Raw genomic sequence first — 24,478 nt, forward strand, 5'->3', positions numbered from 1 at the left:
GTTGACATTATATCAGACACCTTCTCCTCACATCCACTGCAGTCATCACCCGGTATATCTTCAAGGCACTTCTCACCATCCAGACCATCTTAACTTTCGCTCTTCAGATGATCAGGCAGATCTACCGTTGGGTGCAGCTGTGCTGGAGTCTCTGTAGGGCCCATCTGGGTATTCTTCCACTTGCCCAGAGAATGCTGGCATGCACTATGACAGAGACGAGACGACAGAGCTTCCACACGTACACAGCAACTCGGCTGGTCCCTTTGTTGTAGACTTGGCGCCACTTCAACCTTCTCCACAGGTTCAGCAGGCTGAGACAGCTCTTCACCTGTCTTCGGGGGGTAACCATCAACCCATTCTTCGGATTTTCCCAAGTCTGTATTCAGGCTACTGGTTATAAGCGATCCCACTTGGGTGGCCATCACGGTTGAGACTACAGACTTAGTCACACCCACACCGCCTTGTCCTGCACCAGCTTCCCAGCCCAATATACCGGACATCGCACCTGTAATAGTGTCTCGGGCACCAGTCACTGTATTTGTCTTCAATACGGCTTTTCCAGTTGGCTGCTGAAGAAAAGCCAGGTTGGACTCCTGTTTCCCCAAACCTTTGCAAGCAAAGTCATTACTTGTGGCAACCGGTGGCTCCAGAATGCCTATGAGAGGCCTTGATCCAGTCACTGTAACGTCAGTCAAGGGCTTCTCCTCCTTCTCAGCAACATCACGATCACTGCGGATGCATGGGCGACCTTCCCTCACAGAGTTGTAGACTGCACTCACCACACTGCAGGCAGAACTACCAAAGGGCTGGTGCATCACATGTTCCACCACCTTCTGGGGATCTGGGGTCCCCTCATCCGTAGGTGTATGATTAAGAGTGGCGCTTCCACCCTGTTCACACACAATTTCAGTCAGCACGCCATCATGCGTATTCTGCGGTTCATCAGCAGGTGTACAGGGGTCTGGTTTACGCCTGGTCTCCTTCCTAGGACACTTCTGGTGCCACATCACGATAGAACACACCTGGAGGTCGGCATCACCATTTTGGCACTTTCTTTTGTTCCCAGAACACGTACACATGTGAACCTCCCATTCACTTTTCTTTGCAAACACTGTATCACAGAAAGGACAGTACGAGATATCAATCTTCAACTCATGTTTCTGTAATATATGTCTCTTTAGGTCATTTTTTCTTCTATAAGACACGTGACAATTGTAGCATTTATACCAGTTATTCCGCAAACCAGTATTCACATGACGCTTCAGTTTATTGATGCTTCTTCTGGCCTTGTTCACACACGAACTCAGTACATCAATCTCCTCAGAAGCCTCAGGTGTATCAGATGTCTGGTCTCCCCCTGACATTTCCTGAACACTTATGTGAGACTCCTCCACAGGTGACTGACACAGGCTATCCTCACCTCCTGCAGGTTCTGAGCGAGTAGCTGCTTCTCTAGGACTCTGTTCACACTCACTGTTTGTGTAACTCTGGGCTGAAGGGAAACCACTAACAATCAGGATCTCATTATCTTCACCTGCCCTTGCTATGGCGGTATCCCTATCTGAACTTCCATTAGCTAGATTACACATCTCAAGCTCGCTACCTGTGTCATTACAACTCACCACCTCTAGGGGCACCTCTGAGCTAACTCTCTCAGTATCTAGGGCTGCACCTAGTTCACACTCTGCATAATTCTGAACAGACATTGTAACGCTATCAGATGTTATCGGCATTGCAGAATTGTCACATGCTACAGGTAGTGTCATATAATCACAGTTAACACTATAATCACAGGTTAGAGGCAGATTATGCACAACATTACACTTTTCTGGTTTAACTTCAGAAATTAAGGCATCACAAATATTATCATCATCACATAGTCCATCAGACTTTATCAGTCTCAGTGGCAGAGTCTCCTTCTGTGGGATCAAGACCCCTTGGTCACAGTTCAGACTGCAACCTGTTGAGACTCCACCCACCATCATCTCAGGTCGCTGAGACTTCTCCAGATCGTCCTTTGGGGAGATTGGGACTGTACCCGATGTCAGAGGGGTCTCCCAGGAAAAGCAGCTATTCCCACTACTTGGAATACTTTCCCACAAGTCCCAGAAAAAAGGGAGGTTTTTCCCCAGGATGAACTCCACCTCCAGATCTGCACAAATCTCCAGCTTATGTGTCACAATCGCAATATCACTTTCAAAGTCAATCCAGACAGTCTTACCCTTCCCTGGCTGGTACTTCAGGAACATCCTGAGAACCAGAGTCCGGTTTAACTCTGGAGACATCCTGAGAACAGTCCAGTTCCACCATCAGCGGGATTCCACCCACTATCATCTCACAGGTCTTGACTGGCAACTTCTCTGGTCTCCTGACCAGAGGACAATGAGGTGCACTGACCTCATATGGCACAGCCGCATGCTGTCGCCGTTGGTTGCCCCTAGCAACCACATCTTTGCGCTGCTGCATACACGCTGCAACACGTGGCCACTTGGCCGCAGGACATTCCGCCACACACTGGTTCATCCGTAGACAACTGCAAAGCTGCTCCCGTCGGTTGCCCCCGGCAACGGCACATAGCAACCTCTCCTCAGGAACTGCAGACCGATCACAGACATCTCGAACCATCGGCTGGGATCCGCTCGCCTTGGCAGTTGGGGTCTCCATAACCCGAATGGCTTCTGGCATTCCAAGGTCCTCCCACATCATCTGCCGCAAGCGTCTCTGGAACTCATCCATCGGACCCATGGTGATTACTCCCACAGCAAACAAGCAGTCTCTGTATATCTCTCACACCAAGACAAATCTTCCCGTGACCACAGCGCCTCCAGCAGCAGGAACAACAGTCTCTCACATGAGGGCTACTGGCCCTTTAAATCTCACTGTGTGTGCTGATTTCCATGCCACAGCATACCGCCACCATATGTAGGAGATTAGCTCCGGGGATCGTCGTCTCCTAAGCAGACGACCAGCACACACAGGGAATTCACACAATGTGAGTAAGGTTAAGACTGGCCTCAGCCAGCTTTATTTGGCAGTACACAAACTCAAAACATAAAAATAATACCTAAGCCTCTCCGGCACTAACTAAACATCAAGGTTCCCTACCTCACCAGGTGCTGGCCTACTGCCAGCCACCCCAAAAACACGGCAACAGTTCACTGCCACCGCTCCACAGGCCTTTGCCGTAGCCTGTCTCTTCCCCAGGGTGGAGCCCAGTGTGAAGTCTGCCCCATGTATTAGTGCAGCCCCTCCAGCTGAAAACTAATCAACTTAATTAGACAGACCCACCTTTTCCAGGTCTGTCTTCTACTCAGCTTTTCATAAGGCAAAATGCACATTTTATGCCCAAAAGCTTCTCTAGTGGCAGCCACCCTGCCACAATATACACACACACATTACATAATATATATATTAATATATATTACATACATACATACATACACACGCATACATATACACAGATTATATACAACTTTGTTCTACCAGTCTCTGTTGGCTTCTTCACTATTAATAATACTCAATTTCTATGTTTAATTATTATACGGATAGACAGTAGGTTTTTAATTCTGAATCCTAGAAAATACCCATAAACATACATTTCTCTCATCAGCTAATAAAAAGAATGAAAAAGGAAGCCTGCTCCATTTTCAGTGCAATGGCTGAAAGTCAGTGGTTAGAGCAGCTTAGCTACCATTCAAATAAATAGGAGCTGATCTGCAGTAACTTTATCTGACCACTACAGAGACAATAGAGCTATATTCATGTTTGTGTGAGTGCTGGGTGTTAACCCCCCCTTCACATATCAGATACTGGGCACCTATTCATTGGATATCTTCTTATCAGTCTTTTATCCCAGTAAACTCTGTTAAAGCTTCTGGAAATAACAAATTAAAAAGGTAATTTTAATTGAGACAAGAACTTTGCTTTAATATACGCATTAAATTTTCTTATGGCAACAGTAATCATTTTTTAGGATTAACCAACATTTATAGCGAATAATTAAAGCAAAGAGACATTCCATTCTACTGTAATATAATTAGAGACTAAGCCACAAGTCACTTTTCATTATGTAATAAACAATATAAAAGCAGTTGGAGGTCTAGCATTCCTTTACGACAGGGTTGCCTGATTCAGTTAAACAGGATGCCACTCACATCCTAGAGTTAATCACATCTCCTGAAATAATGCATTAAACCACCTAATACGGAATAATCCAAAAATTCTATACACTTAAAAACTACAGAAATCATTAACAGGAGACAGCGGGAACGGATTTCATCTTTTATAATACACAGCAAACTATATTAAAAGAAAGAATCTACAGAGAGTATTTAACCCCCTGAAATTACATTTACACAAACTGTTTAAGTAGTTTCTTTTACTGCAAATCAGGGGGGGGTGCTATTAAATATAGGGGTGCTGTTGTGTTACTTTTTAATTAGGGATGCTGGCACGATATATGAAATAATGTCCGGGCGTTGATGCTGTACATTAATTAGGGTATGTCGATGCTTGAGGGTAATACATATAAATTAGGGACTACTGTATATGAATATTTTTAGTGGGTAAAATATATTATATTCTATATATTAATGTTTTCAGGGAATATAATATATTTAGGGGGTCCCTGAGTATAATTTAGCATATGTAGGTGGCAGCATGTTTAACCCCTTATCACCGACACTAGTTTTCAGCTCAATGACCAGACTTGATTTTTCAAATCTGACATGTCTCACGATAATTGGTTATAACTTCGGAACGCTTTAACATATCCTGGTGATTTTGAGAATGTTTTCTCGTGACACATTGTACTTCATGTTAGTTATAAAATTTAAGTGATAAGTTTTGCGTTTCGTTCTGAAAAAAAGTGAAAATTTGGCAAAAGTTTGTAAAAATTCTTCATTTTCCAAGTTTGAAATGTTCTGGTTTCCAGACAGGAAGTAAAACTACCCAAAAAGTTTGATAATTAACATTTACAGAATATCTGCTTTATGTTGGGATGATATTTTATGCTTCCGGTCATTCTAGGATGTTATGAGGTGCAGAACTTTAGGTGCGATTTTTCTTATTTTCATGAAAATTGCCATAACTCACATTTTGAGGGACAACTCTGCTTCCAAGTGACTTTGAGAGGCCTAAATAATAGTAAAACCTCATAAATTACCCCACTATAGAAACTTCACCCCTCAACGTATGTAAAACAACTTCTATTAAGTCCATTAACCCTTTAAGTGTTTCACATGGGTTAAAAAATATGGACCTGCGATTTAGAAACTATGGAATTTTTTTGGAAATACATTCACTTAGGCCAAAACTGACATTTTCAGAATAAATTAAATGATGAAACGCACTGCAACGCTTGATGCCTAATTCCTCCCGAGTGTACTGATACCACATATGTGGTGGTAAACTGCTGTACGGGCGCACGGCCGAGCATAGAATGAATGGAGGCGCCGTCCACAGCAGATTTGTATTGTCACATTGTACGACCTATAAATTTTTATTTTTTTTGGTAATGCGATCATATGAGGGCTTATTTTTTATGGGATGAGATACAATGTATAAATAATTTATTTTGGGAGTCTAAAGCTTATTCATGAGATTTTATTAACTATTTCAAGGGGGACACAAACAAAATCATCAATTTTTATTTTGGATTGTGAGCATTCCCACCCCCCCCCCCCCGCTCACCGTAACGTAAAAATAATATTTTATCTTTATTCTCTGGTTCACTACGATTGCGGTGATACCTCATTTATATAGTTTTTCTTATTTTGCTCAATTTTCCTGAGCAAAACCAATATTGGAGAAAATCGCATTGTTTTTACTATTGACAACTTTTCAGGGCCATAACTTCTGTATTTTTCTGTTGTCAGATCTGGCTGAGGGCTTATTTTTTGCGAAAACAGTTGTTCTTTTCAGTCGTATCATATTAGGTACCGTAACTTTTTTTGATCACTTTTTAGAACATTTTTTGTGATGGTGTTTGATGAAAAATTGTATATTATGGGAAGTTTTTCGAGTTTTTTTTTTACGTAGTTCACCGAGCGGGTTCAATATTGATTTAGATATATTGTACAGATTAATACGGACGCGGTGATACCTCATTTATATAGTTTTTCTTATTTTGCTCAATTTTCCTGAGCAAAACCAATATTGGAGAAAATCGCATTGTTTTTACTATTGACAACTTTTCAGGGCCATAACTTCTGTATTTTTCTGTTGTCAGATCTGGTTGTGGGCTTATTTTTTGCGAAAACAGTTGTTCTTTTCAGTCGTATCATATTAGGTACCGTAACTTTTTTTGATCACTTTTTAGAACATTTTTTGTGATGGTGTTTGATGAAAAATTGTATATTATGGGAAGTTTTTCGAGTTTTTTTTTTACGTAGTTCACCGAGCGGGTTCAATATTGATTTAGATTTATTGTACAGATTAATACGGACGCGTTGATACCAAATATGTACGTGTTTTGTGTTTTATATACTTTATTTGCATTTTATGTGTTACTGGGGAGATTATGGGACTTATATTTTATTTATTTATTTAATTATATTATAAAAAGATTTAATTTTTTTTTTTACTTTTTTACATTTTCTACTTCTTGGCTTGAATAAGCGATCATCCGATCGCTTATTCAAGCCTTTACACTGCAATACACTTGTATTGCAGTGTATAGTGAAAGTAACTGAGCATGCTGGAGAAGAGGAGCCGACAGCCCCGGGTCACTCGTCGGAACCCGGGGCAGCGGCAGGAGGGATCGGATCCCCCGGTAAGCACACCGGGGGGGTTCGATCCACGGGGGACACACTTGCACGCCGCGGTCATGCTTGACCGCGGCGTGCAAGGGGTTAAACACCCGGGATCGGAGTTTTTCCGATCCCGGGTGTTAGTGCCGGGTCTGGGCTGTGATATCACAGCCCGACACCGGCACCAGCGAGACCCGGTGTCCCGAAAACTTCTTCTGATGCGCCGCCGTAGAAAGGCGTCGCATCAGAAGAAGTACCCTTAATGACCGCCGTAAAAACCCGATAGGGCGGTCATTAAGGGGTTAATTGTGTGGAGTGTTATTTAGCAGCACAGTGTGGGACATAATAGTTATCCAGGGCATACTATACTGTAATAAACTGATTTTTTTTAGGGGCACTGTGTGGATATGTGTGGCAAAGAGTTGACTGGCAGCAAATGGAAAGTACAGATAATTCTTGTTTATGCACACCAACTTCTTTATCAAAATCCATGTAAAATACACATACCAAGATATGTGGAAATGTGTTTATAAATTCATAATTAGTCCTTAGGCAGTAATAGTTGATTCCAAACTGCATAATTTTCAGAGCTATAATCACATGGATTAAAATGGCATAGGTTCATGCTCACTGCGTTTATGGGGACCTCCCCTTTCTCAAGCAAACTTCTAGACCTCACAGGTAAGTTTAAATACACACCTCTACTCTGACTGGGTATACGCCTCTTGGATGACCTTATACAACATTCCCACCTATCAAGCAATATTCAAATTGTTCCCTTTTCAGGATAACTGCAAAAGAACACAACACCATAGAATAACCTGACATTTATATATATATATACTGTATAAAAGCAACTATACAAAACAGAGGAAAGTTGCAACTTCCAAAGAGTGTATACTGTATACTTTAATTACTGCCCATTGCTCATGCATAATATCTCAAGAGCTGAGCCGGATGAGAGGGGGCAGGTTTAGGAGCGTCAGCAGCCGGGAGGAGGCAGGGTAGCGTGACTGTATGCCAGAGCATGCATCCTTGAATGGATCATTAGCAGAGGGGATAAATAAAAGTCTTTTTTTTAGAGGAATGGTGGCTCTAATCCCATGGAGGAAGGGAACGAAAAGGTACTGAGGGTAATAAGTGGGGAATCAGTGGGGAGCAGGTTCTCTTGAAAGTCATGCCCACATTGAGGCGTTTGAAAGAAGTGCATTTTCATTCCATTTGCATTTATTCCTCTAAACACTGCAGTTTCTTCAATGAAAGTTAACCTCTGTACTGTATCCAAGATTCCTTCTTGCTAAAACCATAATATACAAACATACCAATTTTTAAGATTGGTGAAATAATTGAGTTTCTGGCAGAAAGATTGATAAAATCTAGATTTTTTTAAAAACAATTTTGTGCAATAGTTTAAAAGAAACTCTGCCGGTGTAGGAAAAAGATTATAATGGGTAGCTCAAAAATATGCAATTTCAAAGTCCAACAACACCCCCACTCCCCCCAAAAAATACTGGTGCAGACTTCCAGGTTAAAGATAAATGACCCACTATGTGTGAACACAACCTCAAAGTCAATAGGGTGGATTACAGGGCAACAGAAAATCTTGTGCCACTTACTTCCACAAGGAATATTAAAATAACTTTACTCGAGCCTTTACCCCATTCAGAATTTGTTTATCATCCTAAAAATATGCCACTTTTGCTGATGGAAAAACATATAACATATGAATGCAACAAATACACGATTCCTGCCCAAATTTACATTACAGATTCTAAATACTCTTCATAGCTAAAAGCTTGAAATGTGCACATCTCAAGGATGAGAGAGTTGGAGGATTTTTAGGGCAGCTGTCAAGGTTAACCAAAAAGCAGACACCAGCAATCTATGAAAGAGAAATACAATCTTTTGCTTGATATTCAGTCCAAGCTTTGTTGGCAGTAAGCCTCAGCAATAAAGTCACATATTGAATATTATGAAATGACTGCAAGGGTAAATTTGCACAGCGTACAAAAGTAGTTTTCTTTAACGTCTATACAGAAAAACACCTTTTTAGAACATTTGTTTTTGGTACACATTTTTGTGCAGATTTCAATTTAAAGAGGACCTGTCACCCCCCCCCCCCCCCCCAAAGACTCCCACCAAATATGTCCCCCATAATCCTCCCCCAGCCCTATTCTAGCAATGACTTTTAAAAAAAAAAAAATTAGGTTGGCAAGTTAGTTTTAATTGATCCAACCTCTTACTAAATAAAAGGTCGGATCCTTGTATCCTGTCCCCTGGCAGTCGGCTGTATTCATGAGGGGGCTGGCCAACACACCCCCTCCACACCCCTGTCAGCGTGGATCTGTAAGAATAGCTGGCAGCAGCGCATATATTGCGCTATTGCTGCCGGCTCTCTGCGATACGGCTGCAGAGGGGCTTATACACAGCGGCAGACGAATATATAACGAGCTGGCAGCGATTGCACAATATATGCGCTGCCGCCGGCTATTTTTACAGGTCCCCGCCAACAGAGGAGTGGAGGGGGTGTGTTGGCTGAGGTTGGATCGATTAAAACTAACTTGCTGACCTAAATTTTTTAAAATGTCATTGAATAGGGCTGGGGGAGGATTATGGGGGACATATTTGGTGGGGGCGACAGGTCCTCTTTAACCATAAATCTTTCCAGGGTAAGAAGCTCTGTTTTTCTTATCACAGAGACACCAGATCCCCCATTTTGCTCAACAAATATTGTACAGTGTTCCTTGACAAGTCGGCTACCACTAAAGAATCTTACTGTATATTGATTTAAACATAAATCTTTACAAACTCTGTTCCTAAGCTCCTCTAAATGATGGCTGTAAGTTGCTAGAATTTTATCTACTTTAATAACCACACAGTGGTTGAGAAAAAGAACCTTAAATGGGTTGTGCACTTTAAGAACATTTAAGCAAATAATTGCTATTATTTGTGCAATGAAAAGTTATACAAATCCTGAATGTTTTTTCTATATCTCTGCATGCTGTCATGCAACAGGAAACTTCTTTCTTTACTTCCTGTAGATAAACACCAGCCCTGTGATGCCACACAGGTGACCAGCTCGTTAGTATCACACAGCACTGATTACGCTCTCTGAGCCGTGCACCTGTGAGATCACATGACCATGGACTGGTGTTTATTCACAGGAACTAAAGAATGAAGTTTCCTGTTAAATGACAGCAAAAAGAGTTCTAGAAAAACATTAAGAATTGATAGAGAAAGTATAATGGAAATGTGTATAACTTTTCATTACACAAACTATATCAATCAATTGCTGGACTGTGCTTAAAGTGAACGACCCCTTTAACCCCCTAAGAAGACAGTATTAGAGGGAAGCCACTCACTCCAGCACTTTCCATTATAAAAGGTACTTAATAGTACAGTGTATTTAGTTTGTAAGCATTTATTTATTAACATTAAAAAACATTCTTGCCCACAGAAAGCAAGCGTGATCAAAACTTTTCCCTGTTATTTCTCATCACTACAGATTACTTTAACGAAATCTGTGATTTGGTTTTTTTGCCAGTGTGAATTGGATGGGTTGTTACCAAAATCTACTCAAAATTTCATATGAATAGGAAAATTATTTACTTAGAAGGTTGGTTAAGTGATCAATACTTATTTTACCAGCTGTGTGGACATGTTTAGCAAGAACATTTGGATATTTCCTGCCATACATGCTGAATGTGCAAAGAACTAGATGTAATTTAGCTCATCATTATAACATCTTTTTTCCCTAATCCCCTTTTACACTGAAATGTCCCCTTAATTTGTTCTTGATAGCAAAAAAACTGAAATTCTCTTTTTAGAGAGAGGTTTTAATTTAGAGAGACCAGAGAGCAAAACCTCCTCGCAGGTACATTGAGACAAACTACAGAGATGTGAACTGGTGGAAAAAGAAGATTATAATGTACATATTTCTCTTGTAAACATAATGGACTTCTAAATGTTTCAAAGAGTTATATGTATTTAAATACAACTGGGGGAATTTGGTGTTTGGTGTAAGATAGTGGCCTCTGTGTCCCGCATGATACATCAAGAGAAACAAGCCTCTTGACGTATCCATTGGATAGCGGGGCCTGGTTGGCCCTATTATAGTTTGGTGTAAAAGTTTTTGAAAAGCACGCAGGCATGTTCGATTATTTCATTGCTCCTATAGAAGCAGTGATAAATTCTGCGAATGATCTCTACATTTTTCAGAAATTGGTGAACTTTTTACAAAGTATCGCCTCATATTGAATATGATATTGTAAGAGAATTTTACCAGGGCCCCAACAACCCTCCTTCAGTTGTAAGGTGATTTCCAAATAAGTTGTTTTAAGGGAAAACAAAACGGCTGCTGTAGCGGCATGACAGTATAACAGAAAGACACAGACACCTGGTCATAAGCTGCACTCAAATCACACTTTATTCTAAGCGTGCAGTCGTGTATATAGAAAACAAAAAATACTTTTCAAAGGGCGTGGAAAGTCTCTCCCTACTCATCAAAACAAGATAATGCAGATGCTGAAAGCAAGAATAGAGTAACAGGAATCAAGGACAAACAGGCAGATTAAACCAGATGGTGGCTGAATCATGAAGTGTACAAGATGGCGTCTAGGTGTACAAGATGGCGTCTGGAGAGAAATATGATATCTCTCACAATATACTAGTAGGCTATTTTCTCATATTATCAAATTTCTATTTATTTGTACCTTGACAGCCTTTATATTTCTAATTTTCCTTTCCTTTATTTCCCTTTCCTTTAATAAACATGGATAACTTGATTTGACACACACAGTATGTAACATTGTATAAAACTAAATGCAGATAAAGATTTAAAGAGAACAGAGAATCACACCAATTCTGGGAGAAACATCTTTTTGGAGAACAGGAGATTGAAAAATAGTCTTGTACCCATCTGCTCATCTATAGCGCAATGGCTTGTTATCCTCTCGGTGGGAATCTTAGCAGTGCTAGGTTACTATGATTTATTTATGGGTTTTTTTGTCCACAGTCCTCAAAAGCAGATACTGTTACAAACCACGGACTTATTAAAAGGCTATAAAATTAGCTTTCCAAGATTACCTCTCTTCTGCTCTGATAACAGTCCACAAGTCATTGCATGTAATACAGTGTCACACAGGTAATGATTGCGATTGGCAAAAGCCGCACCATTTTAGCTGGGAATGCAAGCTATAAAATCTCATGGGCTTATCTTAGTGGTTTATACTCTACTATGCTGCTCTGCATGGATGGATCAATAAAGTGAATTTAATTCTATGTTCTTGCTTGAACTGTTTTGCCAATAAACATATTACATTTCACTTTGTGGAATTAAATGTGAGACTAGGTATACATGTTTTTTTTAAATCTAAATGCACTTACAAAAAAATTACTTTATTTTTTAATCTGTACAGTAATTTTTACAGTAACGTTACTCAATAAAACCTTGCGTGATCTGTACAGTTTTTTTTATTCTAAACACAATTTTATAGCATCTGCAGTTATAGCAATACCATTTTTTTTTTTTTATTTGAAAGGGCCGTTCTGATTTTGAACCCTTGTTGTTGTTGAGGAATTTTGTGTTAAAAAGTTTGTATATGGAATGTGTATTAAAATCTGCTGCTTCTCTGGAAACCAGGAATTTAAGTAAATTTACGATGCCTAGTCATGCTGCCTGTGATGTGCTTATAGGAAAGTGGTGGCGAACCTATGGCACGGGTGCCAAAGGTGGCACTCAGAGCCCTCTATATGGGCACCCTTGCCATCACCCCAGGGTAGAGTTTGCCAAACAGGACTCAAGGCCTCTTGCAGTCCCAGGCAGTCCAGGACACTAGAAGGAAGCTACAATGATAATCCAAACTTCTTCTCCTTCTTTCTACTGTATTGGTGGCCTATACAATTTAAACATGTGAAAAAGCAGGGAGTAATAAGTCACTGCTTAAATTGTCGCATTGGCACCTTGCGAAAAATATGTGGGTTTTGGTTGTAGTTTGGGCACTCAGTGTTTAAAAGGTTTGCCATCACTGTTATAGGAGATTGCTAGAAGACAAGATGGTCAGTCAGCCTTCTGCAAACATATTGCAGACATGATGATCCAGACACAACTCAGTTTCTTTATGTGTAATCCAAATATACAATGATATCAGAGGAGATAACCTCAACTCAGCATCCACAACAAAAAGTCCTCAGACTATTCTGCTCAATGCCTTCAGCGTGGCCACAGGATCTGGCTGCAGCTTCATTACTTAGCTCCTTAAAAGGAAAAATCAGCAACTACTTCATAGCCAAATTACTCAAACACAACAGTCAGAACAACAATCACTGACTGCAAGTGCTTCAATACTTACTTTCTGAATAGCGGGTAAAGAATGAGCACCTAATGCCCTCCTCCACAGGGTAAACCATGTCCTGTCCTCCAGCCATTCCACAGAGGAGCAGCTACACAATGTCTACCAGTGTATTTATCTACCTAATATATGGTCAACTTTCCTGAAAAAAAGACAAATAACATATCAAAAGTCCAAAGAGTTCACAGAAATTAAAGAATAGGTCATGTCCCATCACAATAACAGGAATGAAGATCTCTAGTTCAAGCAATTTATATGCATCAGCAGTGGTGTAGCTAATCGTTATCCTAAGTCAGTGATGGTGAACCTTTTAGAGATCGAGTGCCCAAAGTGAGACTCAAAAACCACTAGCTTTTCCCAAAGTGCCAACACAGCAATTTAGGCAGTAACAAACTTATTGCTACCAGAATCTTTGAGCTCCAATCCGACACCTTTTCACTCTTTGGACAGGACCAAGCAGCACAGGATGGCTCACTTTACAATAGCAGGGCACTACTTGGACTACCTGAGACTGCAGGAAGATGCCATGTCTGGCAAACTCTGTGCCTGGGAGATGGCCTGTGTGCCCACAGAGATGCCTCCGAGTGCCATCTCTGGCACCAGTGCCATAGGTTCGCCACCACTGTCCTAAGTGGCCTCTTGTCTTATAAGAGCCATGCAAATATGACTGAGGAGGGCAGTGACTGGCCAAAGCATTTGTGTAATGAGGAGTTTGACATCAATATGTTGGGAAGAATCCAGCAATGATATAAGTGGTGGTACTAGGACAACGTATTTCATTAATTAAAACAGTTTCACACATGTTTAACATATACTGTACTGATATGAATATAACATACATTTTGTATAGATCAGCCTCTTTTATAGCAATTCTTGCTTTTAGGAAACCCGCTAAGTTCTCAGTTGCGGTTACTTGAAAACAATTGAGCAACTGATAAATGGCTAACTCCTGCCACAAACCTACCTCCTGGTATAAACCTCATGGGCGATTAGTAGGGTTTCCAAAGTGCTGAGATTTTGCACATAACTCAGTGTTCACACATGTAAGTTGAGAACAGGAGGAGTGTGCAAGGGTAAAATCTGTAAGTGTAAGACTGAAAAAGTAGGTTGTCAAAGATTTTTTTTTTTCTGTAACATTCTTTATTGCGCAACATGAAGACAAAAAAGTAGATGGAAAAATTCGTGCTCAGACTACTGTTAACTTCGGTCACTAAACTGATGATAACACAAATCAGACAGATCCGTTCAAGTGTCAGTTGATTTCAGTGGTGAAAACTGACACCAACAGTAACTAAAAGTGCATGGGGATCCCTGCAGAAGGCTGAAGCACTTATTTTGGAGGCAATACTTAAAAATATTAACAAGAAAAGTTCTTTAAAAAAAAAAGGAAATTATTGGGGGGCCCCCACCACCCTTGATCCAGCCCCGAACCAAATAAAATAACCAGATTAAGTATAAATCTAAGAAAGTCCATTGATGACTTCATTGAGATACAAATGTTCTGGTCAAATATTTGGTATTAGAGTTCAATAATATAGTTACAGTTACAACTAGTCCAGATATTCTAATTAAATTTCTAGATTGATAGGTCAATTACACAAACAATTGCTCTAATAAATATCTATAGATCAAACAAAGAAACACGTCTTTGTCCATCCCTGATGATGTGATGTATCCTGCAGAATGTCAAAGAGCTTGCTAGCAACTTGTGCTGCTGAATTGTGTGTGATAAATTAAAAAGTCTTTGAGCAAATTCTACCTCAGGGATGTAATTGTGGCACTATCTATCAATATTATCTTTATAGAAGTACTTATATTACAGTAAGTCCAGGACTGACATGACAGCTCCTCTGTAGCTTCAACCGCTAATGACAATTGTCAGCAAAGCCAGATACATTTAATGGAGCAATAGTTTTCTTACTGTCCCAGACATCAGAAGAACCAGTGTAAAAATCTATTGATCAGTGATATAGTAGACAGAAAGAATAGGAATTCTGATTGGAGTTCTTTCCCAGGATGGCAGAACATCTTTTGACATGATCTTATGTGATTGTAAAGGACACATGTTCTAAGAGCCGACTTTAGATGCCGTTATAGAAAATTCTCACACAATAATGTAAATACATTCGGACCAGTTGATCAGCTATGATTTACACCCATGGAGATGATGGCAACTCCATGGTATATCATCAGGTGGTTGGAATAGAGGATGTGCAGCATGAAAACACAGCATATGTCTTTACAATATTATACAATACAGAATTATAATATACAGCAACATACAAAAAAAAAGTAAAACAAAACTTAGCTTAGATATAGTTGCAGAAGCTTCAAAATTACTTTTAAAAGATAAACATTTCCTTTTTTTTTTTTAAAGATGAAGGGAGGATCAGGCGGCATGACGCAAGACTACATGCTACAGAAACCCCAATCCACCTACCTATGGAACATGTCGATCTAACCCAGCGTTCCTGAGGCGTGTTGCAAGGCAGGTAGCCATTTCATGTGGAGGCGAATTGGGACATGGTTGGAGCCCGATGCCATCTGTGAGGCTAAGTGCGGGGAACAGACGACGGACAAAGCAGAGAGGATGAAGCCCGACTGGGAGCTGGAGGACTCGGATACCTGGAGGTTCCCCTCGCTGAGAGAGAGGCAGCCACGGACCAGAGTGGTAGAGCGGGTCAGCCTGCCCTGAGGAGATCTCTAGAGAGGACAGTTTTTTTCACCTGCAAATTCCATGAATTTTGTCTCACTGACTGCTAGTCATTGCTATAGAAGAACTAAACGGTGTAAGTGATGAAATAGGCTATGTAACTGGATTGAGGCTGGGATATGAGATCCTGAGTGACCATCTGACTATATAGCCTAATGCGTATCGCCATTAGTTACTGTGGCTAATTTTTCTAATTTGTTGCACTCTTAAAGAAGACTAAGTTATAAAAAAATTCACTAATAATAGTGTTGTGACTGTATGGCATAAATGATGAAATAGACTATGGTCTTAGATGGAGGCTAGGAAAAGAGATTTTACGAGATTACCTCTAAATAGCGTAAAAGTATTTCTCTAGCTTAATTGTATTTGTCTTAAAGGCATAGTGTCTCTTATACACGGGTAGGGTATATGGTGAAGGGGTTGAGTGGCTTTAAAGGTTTGAATAGTTGAATACCCTTTGATAAAATGGCCCCTAAAGCAAATGTCAGGAAATCGTGACTTCTCCCCAGATAAACTATATCACCTGCCTGAGGGAGGATTTTGATTAAAGTGAAGGAAGCCTCAATTTCTGAGGGTAAAATCTGGAGAAAGAATATGCTACTCTACAGAAAGCTTGAAGGTGGGGAGTGAAAAATAAAGAAGCAAAAACGAAAAAGGGCCTGGTCCTTAAGGAGTTAATAGTGTCACATGTTCTTAGTTGACCCGGTCAGTTAATGGTGCTGTGACAGAAATAATCCCGGTAATAAATGTGTTACAATATATGAAGACACACTACCATGCCCCTTTACATGCACAGTATTAAAAAGTTTCAGAAAAAATGCAACACAATTGCGGCACATTAACATAACAAAGACATGTGCAAGATCCAAAGACACTTTTTATATGCAAATGAGGGGGTGGCGCAGACACAATAATAAATCAGAGCCAATTTGTTTTTTTATTATTTTTTTTTTTATTTCTGGGAATTGTACTATAAACTGCAATACTAATGGACTGAAAAAACATATCATTTTGTATAACATCCACTAACCCCAACCACAGGCAGGCATTAATTTACTTTTGATGAATGCCATGCATTAAAGTCTATAGAAAGTTCTAGGCTGCTGCTGAAAGCAAAGGTTCCCTGATCTCTACACAGAGCCATTCCTTTAATTTCACAAAAAGAGAGAATAAGCTTTCAGTCTAGATCACTGCGCCCGAGAGTCAATGGAGGATCAAAGTTTTCTCAGATCACGGAAGAGAAACAGTGGTTTAAAGGGAACCTCTTACCAGGGACCTCATTTTCACTAAAGAAAGGTTGTAGAAGCTCATCACACCTGCAGTGCACATCTGCCTTTCTGCTTTCTCTAAGCATTTGCATTACTTTATAATTGAGTGTTATAAAATTTACCTTGCACCCTGACAAAATTCTCTAGGGGTTTGGCTCGGTTTGGATGCATTTCAAAAAACAACCTGTGACTTGTCTGTGCTGCAGACTGCTCAGCTCTTGGCCCCCACCTTTGTGCTACTGTACATGAGGTCCATGGTGAGATCCATGGTGACAAGTTCCCTTTAAACACCCTCTAGGCTCCATTTTTAAATTGATTAAAGTTGACATGTGTATGATGGCTGTCGTCTAAGGTGTAAGAGAGCTGTGCATTAATAAATGCCTATCAACCTCAATAACTCGAAGCAATGAAGAAGAGCAGGCAAACATTCGAACACAAAGATGTGACGATATAATAAAGTCATAAAGAAAGTGATATCTTCAAGTTATTGCAGCTAAAAGTGGTTCTACAACCTATTGATTCATGCGTTGTACTTGGTCTGTCACACATGGCTTTTAAATTTTAGCTTAATTTTTGTTGATAAATCAATAATGTAACTATAGAAACCATGCAATGTGTTTTTATTCTTGATTACAATCCTAAAAAGCAAAATCATAGAATTTAAAGAGTGTATTTTTTCATGTTTGTAACATTTCTCTAATTCCCATGTTCAGCTGACATGCAGTACTTGTAGCAGTGATTAAGCAGCAGCTTCCCATTGCAGATAACACACAATAGGGAAGCCAGGCTGAGGTGATTGCGGCAGAGCAGCAGTGATGCTGAAGCAAGAGCTTTTCATGTAATTATGTAGCTACATAGCAATCTCTGCAAGTCTCCTCTACAGCCCATAGTAGAGCTTCAGCTGCTTCTGTAATATGTGCGCGATACTAGTTACTATGTTAGTTGTAGTACAAGAAAATGTACTTTAGGTCTCATGCACATGAACGTATATGGCCCTGTGAGCTAGCTGTACAAATTCTTGCTCATTGCCCCCATTGAGGTCTATTGAGCACAGTCCTGTGTTCTGTTGTCCGTGGCACAACTGACCAGTATACTGTGGGGTGACCAGTATACTGTGCAGTAACAATAGGACAATACAAGGCCTCAACACACTGTGTACTGCTCCCCCAGTCCATGACAGCCGGCCCACAGACAACAGAAAGTGTGCACATGCGTGTGCACAAGGCCTTATATTGTGATATAACATTACATGAATTTACTGTGCAAGGTGAACCAACAAACATAAAAAATATAAAAGTGCAAAAATATTTTTTCACTCTAACTATCCAGGCGTTTTTACTCATGGTGCTGGAATCTGCCTTTGGCTTTTTTCAGTAATTCTATGTCTTTTGTATTGTTTCGATAGGTCTAAGACTAAAACTGCTCTTACACATTATAAAAGGTGGTTGAGCTTTATGTTAGCAAAAACTGTCCAATGTCAAAGGTCTGAACTGAATAATTTGTGTGGCTATTTTGAAAACTTTTGTCAATGTCCTGAACTATAAGCTGATGGCATGAGCGATCAGTAATTTACCACTACCTGAAAAAAGGTTCAGATCAGGTTTCAGGTTCAGGTTTTCTTAAAATAAATGTATTGGTGCTGTATTGTGCACTGAAAAAAACTACCACCATAGCCGGCCCAAGCAGTGGGAAACAGGGTCAAGCCTCCCAGAGGCTACCTCCGGACGCAGATAGGGAGGCATCAGCCTTCCACATCACAATTGAATCTCTGATAGCAAAGACATAATGGTACCCTTAGAAGGTCACTATATTTGCACTGCACAACTTAGTTGTGGGGAGGGTGTTCCTCAGCCAAAAGTTTGCTACAGAAATCAATTTCCTGATATTAAAGCATGGGATCTCATTGTATTATCAAAAAACTGCAGCTCTGAGTTAATGATACCGTTTTCAACTGATTTACAACTACATTTTAAATTACCGTAAAAGGAATGAGGTTAAACTCGTAATGAAAAAAGGAAAAGGAATAATGTAAAAAATGCTTGATTCTGAAAAAAAGAAATGCTTTTTATACACTTGAACCATCCAATATTATATAGGTAAACAAACGCAATCAGTGAAATCGCAAATCGATTGAAAAGTTAAAAGACTCAACTTTCAAAAATCTAACTTTGCCTTTCTCAAACAAAAGAATTGTAGACAAATATTCCTAGAACTGTTGCTGCTACAAAAGCCGGGAGAAGATGACAGCAAGAGTAGTGTGGCTTCTGCCAACACATGTGAACTTATCAGAGAATGTGTTAAAGGAGCTCAAAATCTCAGTCAGTTTATTGATAGCATGTTAATCCCATTTCTTTCAAAGCACTCATGAAGGTAAACATTGTGCTTCATAAAGCTATAGAAGGCTTTCACCTATGGATGCTAGAAGATAAACTGAGGTGAGCTCCAGCACCATCTGTTGGCAAACCCTGCTATAGCATGCTGTCAAAATCTGTACACTGTATATCTGACTGTTTTTGTCTATGTTATATACATATCCAAAATCAGTTTTGGGTTATTCGAACCAAGTTAAACATACACAACCTGGATTTCTTATGCCTTGTGACAACAAGCAAAATGCCACTAAATCAATCTATTAAAGATATAGGATGATAATTTTCTTTCTTGCCAATTCTTTTGTTTACATGTGATACCAGCTGAAATAAATATATAAACTCGAGTACAAGCAATGTTTTTCAGCACAGCTTTTGTACTGAAAAAGCCCCAATCGAATAAAGAGGCAGACGTTGAGTCCATGACTCTGGGCAGGTCAGGGGTGTGGAATAGAGCAGTTCTCTGCCGGTCCCTCCTCCCCTGACAGTGCCACAGTGCCGGTGTAGAGCAAGTCTTCGGCATCTCAGGGCAGTACTTGCCCTACTCAACAGATGGGGGGGAGACAGCAGGTTAGAGCACCAGGGCAGGGGAGGCTGATGCGAGGGCTACCCTCCTCCTCAGCTGCATGAGAGACTGTGCTCAGACTTGTAGTCCTCCTCACCTCCTCCTCTGCTGTGTGGGAGGCTGAACTTGGACTTTTAGTCCTCTCCACCTCCTTGAGTCAACTAATACTTATATACGCATACACATTAATAAAATGTTGATGTGTTTTATTAGTCTTGGCAACCTTTTCTGTTACTTCAAATGTAAAGGGAATTATCCATTTGGAAAAACTGAATGATAAAACGGGTCTACAGGTGTGTAAATCAGTACTGGACATTATTATCATCTGATGCTGAGACCGTTCTCTTGAATGCAAGTTTAGGACTTAGGACTGCTGCAACCCGAACCGGATCCAGGTCGTAGCACACAGCCAGGTGGAGAATGGAGGAGGAGTGAGCTTTCCTCTACCCTCTGCTCTCCATTTAAAAGCCAACCATGTCACCATGGTGTGGCGAGTCACCTCTATCTTTCTTTGTGCTAAAAACACTTATTACCCTATATATTTAATAGACATGTTTAACCTCTTAACGCTCTGCGCCGTAGCTCTACGGCGCAGAGGTATAAGGGATGTATGAAGAGGGCTCACAGGTCCTCTTCATACAGAGGTGGGGGTTTTTGCATTTTGCACAAAACCCCCACCGCTAATAACGGCGGTGCTTGCACCGATCGCGGCTATTAACCCTCTAAACGCCGCCGGCAAAGTCGCCGGCGGTGTTTAAAAGACGCCATCTTTTTTCCGATCGCCACACCCCGGACGTCATCGGGGGGCTGCGATCGGTTACCATGGTAGCCTCAGGTCTTCTTTTGACACGAGGCTACATGGCTTATGCAGGTTCGTTACAATGAGCTAGTGGCTCATTGTAATGTATGACCTGCAAAAATGCCATATATTGCAATACTGTAGTATTGCAGTATATGGTAGGAGCGATCTGATCATCTAGGGTTAATGTAAAAAATAAAAAATAAAAAAAATTAATAAAATATTAAAAGTTCAAATCACCCCCCTTTCCCTAGAACGGATATAAAACATAACAAACAGTAAAAATCACAGACACATTAGGTATCGCCGCGTCCCAAAATGCCCGATCTATCAAAATATAAAAACGATTACGGCCGGCGGTGACCTCCGAAGCGGGAAATGGCGCCCAAATGTCCGAAATGCGACTTTTACACCTTTTTACATAACATAAAAAATGAAATAAAAAATGATCAAAATGTCGCACAGACCTCAAAATGGAAGCAATGAAAACGTTGCCTCATTTCGCAAAAAATGACACCTCACACATCTCCGTGCACCAAAGTATGAAAAAGTTATTAGCGTCAGAAGATGGCAAAAATTTTTTTTCTTTTTTGTACACATTCGTTTAATTTTTGAAAATGTATTAAAACACAATAAAACCTGTATAAATTTGGTATCACCGCGATCGCACCGAACCAAAGAATAAAGTAGGCATGTTATTTGGAGCGAAGAGTGAAAGTCGTAAAAACTGAGCCCACAAGAACGTGACGGCGGTTTTTTTTCACATTTGGAATTTTTTTTCAGCTTCGCAGTACACGGCATGTTAAAATAAATAACATCACGGGAAAGTAAAATTTGTTACGCACAAAATAAGCCCTCACACAGGTCTGTACACGTAAAAATGAAAAAGTTATGGATTTTTGAAGTTGGAGAGCGAGAAATCAGCCGAAAAACCCTGCGTCCTTAAGGGGTTAAGAGTAAGCTAAATCATAACCATAAACTGCAACTAACCAAACAGTCAAAATCTAAAATTCTGGGACTATGGACTAATGAACAGAATAGTGATTCTGGTGTAATTAGACTTTAATAAGGCTTTTAATTACCTTTTCGGCAAAACAAGCCACGGAACGTTCTACAAAGGAATGTTCTTGATCCACTGTACATGTCAATATGAAGCTGATATCCATGAAGCCCATATTCAGGATCAATATCATCCAAAATCGGAATATGTGGAGGAAAGATGTAAGGGCTATAAAAGAAAAAAAAAAAGAAGACACAAAATATTAATATATAGAGGCCAGGCCAGTATTAAAGGGGTATTCCAGCAATAACAATAGTTCATATAGAAATGGCTTCTTAAAATATAAGCCAATATGAAATTGGTTGTTATTTAAAATCTTGCTTGCTTTAGCAGAAAAATGTTGTGGACATACACTGTAAGCAGCGGAGCAGACTAAGGACAGAAGATGGCCGCTGGTCACATGTCCACATCACATGTCCTGCACCAGCCTGGGCAGGTCATGTGATCACCACTATGTTTGGCTGTAGTCAGTTGGTTGCAGTGCATCCAGTATAGTCAGTGTTGCGGTGAGACTTCATCTCAGTGAGTTAATGTCCAGTGATGGCAGTTACACATCATTACTATGGTAACAGAGCAGGACAGTCTGTTACAGCATCACTGGGAGCAGACCATAAGACGGTGGAGGAGTTACTGAGAACTAAAGGTTCATGGGACTTGTAGTTTCACTTGTGGCGGCCATCTTGGTGACAACTCCTCATACTTGAGAGAGGCCATAAAATTTTGTGAATCACAAAATCAAACTATTTAAACTCAGTTTTGTGACTAATGACATTTAGATTTGTTATATTCATTTGTTTATAGCATTATGGGTTTTTGTATCAGATGTACACATTCCAGGAATACCCCTTTAATAATCATATTTTGAATAAAGGCAGTATATTACACACATTATATTACAAAAACACACAGACTACTTATCAGAATATCTCCTAATTGTTGTTTTAGAAATGTGAAGTCTTTTCCACCAGTACATAACTTCCAGCAGAAGGGAATTTGTCAACTCTGACACTACATTTCACTGTCAGCTGGTTTATCTGCTGTCATACAGAAAGTCCTTGAAGTAATAATTAAAGTCAACTCTGCTTCTTTTTAGAAACAGATCTCTGCAATATTTCCCTTTCCTGAGTGAGTGCCTGCAATGTTTTCTTCACACACACACACACATATTATATATATATTTATGTACACCTGTCCAACTGCTCGTTAAAACTTAATTTCTAATCAGCCAATCACATGGCGGCAACTCAGTGCATTTAGCCATGTAGACATGGTCAAGACAATCTCCTGCAGTTCAAACCGAGCATCAGTACGGGGAAGAAAGGTGATTTGAGTGCCTTTGAATGTGACATGGTTGTTGGTGCCAGAAGGGCTGGTCTGAGTATTTCAGAAACTACTGATCTACTGGGATTTTCACGCACAACCATCTCTAGGGTTTACAGAGAATGGTCCGACAAAGAAAAAACATCCAGTGAGTGGCAGTTCTGTGGGCGGAAATGCCTTGTTGATGCCAGAGGTCAGAGGAGAATGGGCAGACTGGTTCGAGCTGATAGAAAGGCAACAGTGACTCAAATCGCCACCCGTTACAACCAAGGTAGGCAGAAGAGCATCTCTGAACGCACAGTACGTCGAACTTTGAGCCAGATGGGCTACAGCAGCAGAAGACCACACCGGGTGCCACTCCTTTCAGCTAAGAACAGGAAACTGAGGCTACAATTTGCACAAGCTCATCGAAATTATACAGTAAAAGATTGGAAAAACGTTGCCTGGTCGGATGAGTCTCGATTTCTGCTGTGACATTCGGATGGTAGGGTCAGAATTTGGCGTCAACAACATGAAAGCATGGATCCATCCTGCCTTGTATCAACGGTTCAGGCTGGTGGTGTGTGGTGTCATGGTGTGGGGAATATTTTCTTGGCACTCTTTGGGCCCCTTGGCACCAATTGAGCATCGTTGCAACGCCACAGCCTACCTGAGTATTGTTGCTGACCATGTCCATCCCTTTATGACCACAATGTACCCAACATCTGATGGCTACTTTCAGCAGGATAATGCGCCATGTCATAAAGCTGGAATCATCTCAGACTGGTTTCTTGAACATGACAATGAGTTCACTGTACTCAAATGGCCTCCACAGTCACCAGATCTCAATCCAATAGAGCATCTTTGGGATGTGGTGGAACGGGAGATTCGCATCATGGATGTGCAGCCGACAAATCTGCGGCAACTGTGTGATGCCATCATGTCAATATGGACCAAAATCTCTGAGGAATGCTTCCAGCATCTTGTTGAATCTATGCCACGAAGAATTGAGGCAGTTCTGAAGGCAAAAAGGGGTCCAACCCGTTACTAGCATGGTGTACCTAATAGTAACGGGCTTGTGCAAATTGTAGCCTCAGTTTCCTGTTCTTAGCTGAGTGGAGTGGCACCCGGTGTGGTCTTCTGCTGCTGTAGCCCATGTGCCTCAAAGTTCGACGTACTGTGCGTTCAGAGATGCTCTTCTGCCTACCTTGGTTGTAACGGGTGGCGATTTGAGTCACTGTTGCCTTTCTATCAGCTCGATCAGTCTGCCCATTCTTCCCTGACCTCTGGCATCAACAAGGCATTT

The 24,478-nt window shown here is 40.6% G+C and overlaps 1 protein-coding gene across 9 annotated transcripts in view; it reads right to left on the reverse strand.

The window, feature by feature from the left end:
* FBXO15 (F-box protein 15) overlaps nucleotides 1-24,478 on the reverse strand; it is a 123,628-nt gene that overhangs the window by 11,669 nt on the left and 87,481 nt on the right. For all 9 annotated transcript variants that reach the window (XM_072152326.1, XM_072152325.1, XM_072152324.1 and 6 more), the window contains one exon: nucleotides 21,896-22,041. In XM_072152326.1, coding sequence (XP_072008427.1) covers nucleotides 21,896-22,041 — 146 coding nt within the window. The remainder of the gene's footprint in view (nucleotides 1-21,895; nucleotides 22,042-24,478) is intronic.

The sequence above is a fragment of the Engystomops pustulosus genome, chromosome 5, assembly GCF_040894005.1.
Source record: "Engystomops pustulosus chromosome 5, aEngPut4.maternal, whole genome shotgun sequence".
Lineage (NCBI taxonomy): Eukaryota > Metazoa > Chordata > Amphibia > Anura > Leptodactylidae > Engystomops > Engystomops pustulosus.